This window comes from Otolemur garnettii, unplaced genomic scaffold (assembly GCF_000181295.1).
Source record: "Otolemur garnettii isolate 467f Iridium unplaced genomic scaffold, OtoGar3 scaffold00309, whole genome shotgun sequence".
Lineage (NCBI taxonomy): Eukaryota > Metazoa > Chordata > Mammalia > Primates > Galagidae > Otolemur > Otolemur garnettii.
This window is the reverse complement of record NW_003852704.1, coordinates 304,944-308,010: the sequence shown is the minus strand read 5'-3', so window position 1 is coordinate 308,010 and position 3,067 is coordinate 304,944. Positions and strand designations below refer to the sequence as shown.

General features: G+C 38.9%; 1 protein-coding gene across 1 annotated transcript in view; it reads right to left on the bottom strand.

Annotated features, from left to right (window-relative positions):
- Positions 1–494, bottom strand: part of LOC100964343 (heterogeneous nuclear ribonucleoprotein A1-like) — a 2,778-nt gene extending 2,284 nt beyond the window's left edge. Inside the window, exon 1 of the mRNA XM_023509008.1 lies at positions 5–494. Within this exon, the coding sequence (XP_023364776.1) occupies positions 5–431 (427 nt within the window). The 5' untranslated portion in view covers positions 432–494. The remainder of the gene's footprint in view (positions 1–4) is intronic.
- Positions 495–3,067: the final 2,573 nt, after the last annotated feature.

The following is a 3,067-nucleotide window of genomic DNA, read 5'->3' as shown; positions in this document are numbered from 1 at the left end:
TTGCCACTGCCTCGGTCAGTCATGATTTCAATCACTTCAATTTTCCCATACTGTTCAAAATAGTCTCTTAAGTGATGTTCTTCAGTATCTTCTTTAATGCCACCAACAAAGATCTTTTTCACAGTTAAGTGGGCACCAGGTCTTTGAGAATCTTCTCTGGAAACAGCTCTCTTTGGTTCCACAACTCTTCCATCCACTTTGTGTGGCCTTGCATTCATTGCTGCATCCACCTCCTCCACGGTCGCGTATGTGACAAACCCAAAGCCCCTGGAGCGCTTGGTGTTTGGATCTCTCATTACCACGCAGTCTGTGAGCGTTCCCCATTGCTCAAAATGGCTCCTCAGACTTTCATCAGTCGTTTCAAAGCTCAATCCTCCAATGAATAGCTTCCGTAGCTGTTCGGGCTCTTTAGGAGACTCTGACTTAGACATGACGGCGGTGGGAAGAGACTTTAACGATGCTTCCTCGGCAGCGTCCACAGGCAGAAAGCGCTTGGGCTGCTTTTTAACTTTCCCCCTTTTCAGGGAGTGTTTTCCCTTGCCAAGAATGGGGTCTTCAATCCCTATTCTGCCTGCACAGGCCTAACCCAGATAGCCCTCAAGCACATCTGAGCTCACAAACACTGACTCTGGAAGGCAGGGGTAGAGCTGCCCTCAAGCCAGCACAGGCTGATAACTGCTGCAGCCCAAGAACATGAGTGACACTACACTCAAGCCACATGGGGCAATAAACATGGCACTGAGGGGTTGGGTTGGGAGAAGATCCCAAGATAGCACATGGAGACAAATTATTGCCACCTATGAGTGGGATGGGGCTATAGTTAAAGCAATGCAGGCTGACAAACATCACTGCCTACAGATCTGAGGGGAGCAGCTCTCAAGATGGCTCAGACTGACAATTGCAGATGCTGACAGTCTAGGTGGGATATTCACTCTGCCATGTAGAGACCACCAGTGACAACCACAGGGGAACAGTGAAGCAGCAGGTGCAGGAAAACAACAGTAACAGTGTTCAGTGCTCACCGTACATCTCTCCATCCCACTCTGGGTCAATCTTCCAGAATAAGATACAAGTGCACCACCCACGGACCTCCCCCTTCTTTGCACTCAGTAAGAGAGTGCCTAGGAGAATGTGTGCACCACAAGCTTATGTATCTTGAATTGACAGAAGAGATTTCAGATGAGGAGCCAGAATAACTCTGGCAACATTAAAAAAAAAAAAAAAAAGCTGTTTTGACACCTCTAAAGAATCACAATAGGTTTCAGCAATGAACCCCAACCAAAAAGAAATTATTGAAATGTCACAGATGAAATTGATAATATTGGTGGCAAATAAGATGAATGACATTAAAGAGAAAGTTGAAAACCCACACAATGAAGCTTCCCCCCAAAATGTGTTTTAGGACATGAGTGAAAAAAATCAGCAAACTAAATAAAGAGATAGAAAATATAAGAAAGGCTATAAAAGAGATTAAAGAAATAAAATGGTAATTTGGAGATTTGAAAATAAACCAGAAAGCCTCAACAACAGGCTAAACCAAGCAGAAGAAAGAATTTTTTTCAGAGCTGGAAGACAAGGCTTTCAAACTAACCTAATCAGTCAACAATGCAGAAAAAAGGATAAATAAGAGTAAATAATCATTCAGATAAACAAAGAACTATGCAATGTGAGCCAGTGTAAAAATTATAGGCATCCCAGAGGGAGAAGAAAAAAATTAAAAATCATAGAAAACCTATTGAAGGGCAATATTGAGGAAAGTTTCTCTGGTGTTTCCAGATATTTGGATATCCACATATAAGATGTTCATCAAATACAGAGAGGATTCATAGCAAACAGGACATCTCCAAGACATGGAGTCCTCACTTTGGCCATGTCAAAATGAAGGAGAAAATTATACAAACTGCAAGATGAAAGCAATAACTGACCTTCAAAGGAAAGCCCATAAAACAGCAGATTCCTCATCAAAGACCATAAAGTTAGAAGATGTTGAGACTCCATTTTTAGCATCCTTAAATTGCCAGCCAAGAACAACTACCAGCCAAGAAGTTTGTATCCTGCACAACTAAGTTTCACAATTGATGGACAAATAAAGACTTTTCCAAGCAAACTCTAATAGAATTTGTCATTACTATATAAGGAATATCATAAAAAACACTCACGAGTGTAAAAACACTCAAAAATGAAATCACACAGTTCTACTAAAACAATAGCACTAGAAGGAATACAAAACAATAAGATAGTGTTCAACATGATAAACAGAACAATACTACATATATAAATACTAACACTGAACGTGAATGGTGTGAAAATGTGTGTTGTCCCAACAAGACAACATCTTGGCTGTCTTGGTTGTCTCAGCATCTAACCAACAAGGCTCTCACAGACTCAAGGTAAAAGGATGGGAAAATATTTTCCACATAAATGGAAACCAAAAGAGAGCAGATGTAGTCATTCTTCTATCAGATAAAATAGTACTGTAATCACACAATGGTGGGGAAAAAAGACAAATATAGTAATTTCATAATGGTAAAGAGAGCTATTCAATAAGAAGATATAGCAACCCCAAACATATCTATGCACCTAACACAGGAGTTCCCATATTCATAAATCAAGTTCTACTAAAACTAAGCAAAGAAATAAACAGTAGCATTGAAATTACCAAGTACTTCAACAACCCCAGACAGAAAACTAGACAGATAATTGAAGCAGAATGTCAATAAGGAAATAGTGGACTTAAATGAAACTCCAGAACAAATGGATCTAACAAACATTTACATAACATTGTACCCCCAAAATTACTGAATATACATTTTTCTCATCAGTACATGGGACATTCTCCAAGATTAATCATATCTCAGGCCATAAAAAAAGTAAATTTCAGTGAATTCAAAAAAAATAAAAATCATGCTGTGTAACTTCTCAGACCACAGTGAAATAAAACAGAAATTAATTTCAAAATAAAGACTCAAATGTATACAAAGTCATGGAAATTAGACAATTTTAGTCAATGATCATAGAAATCTAAAGATTACTCTAACTTAATGACAAGGGATACACAAGCTTTCAA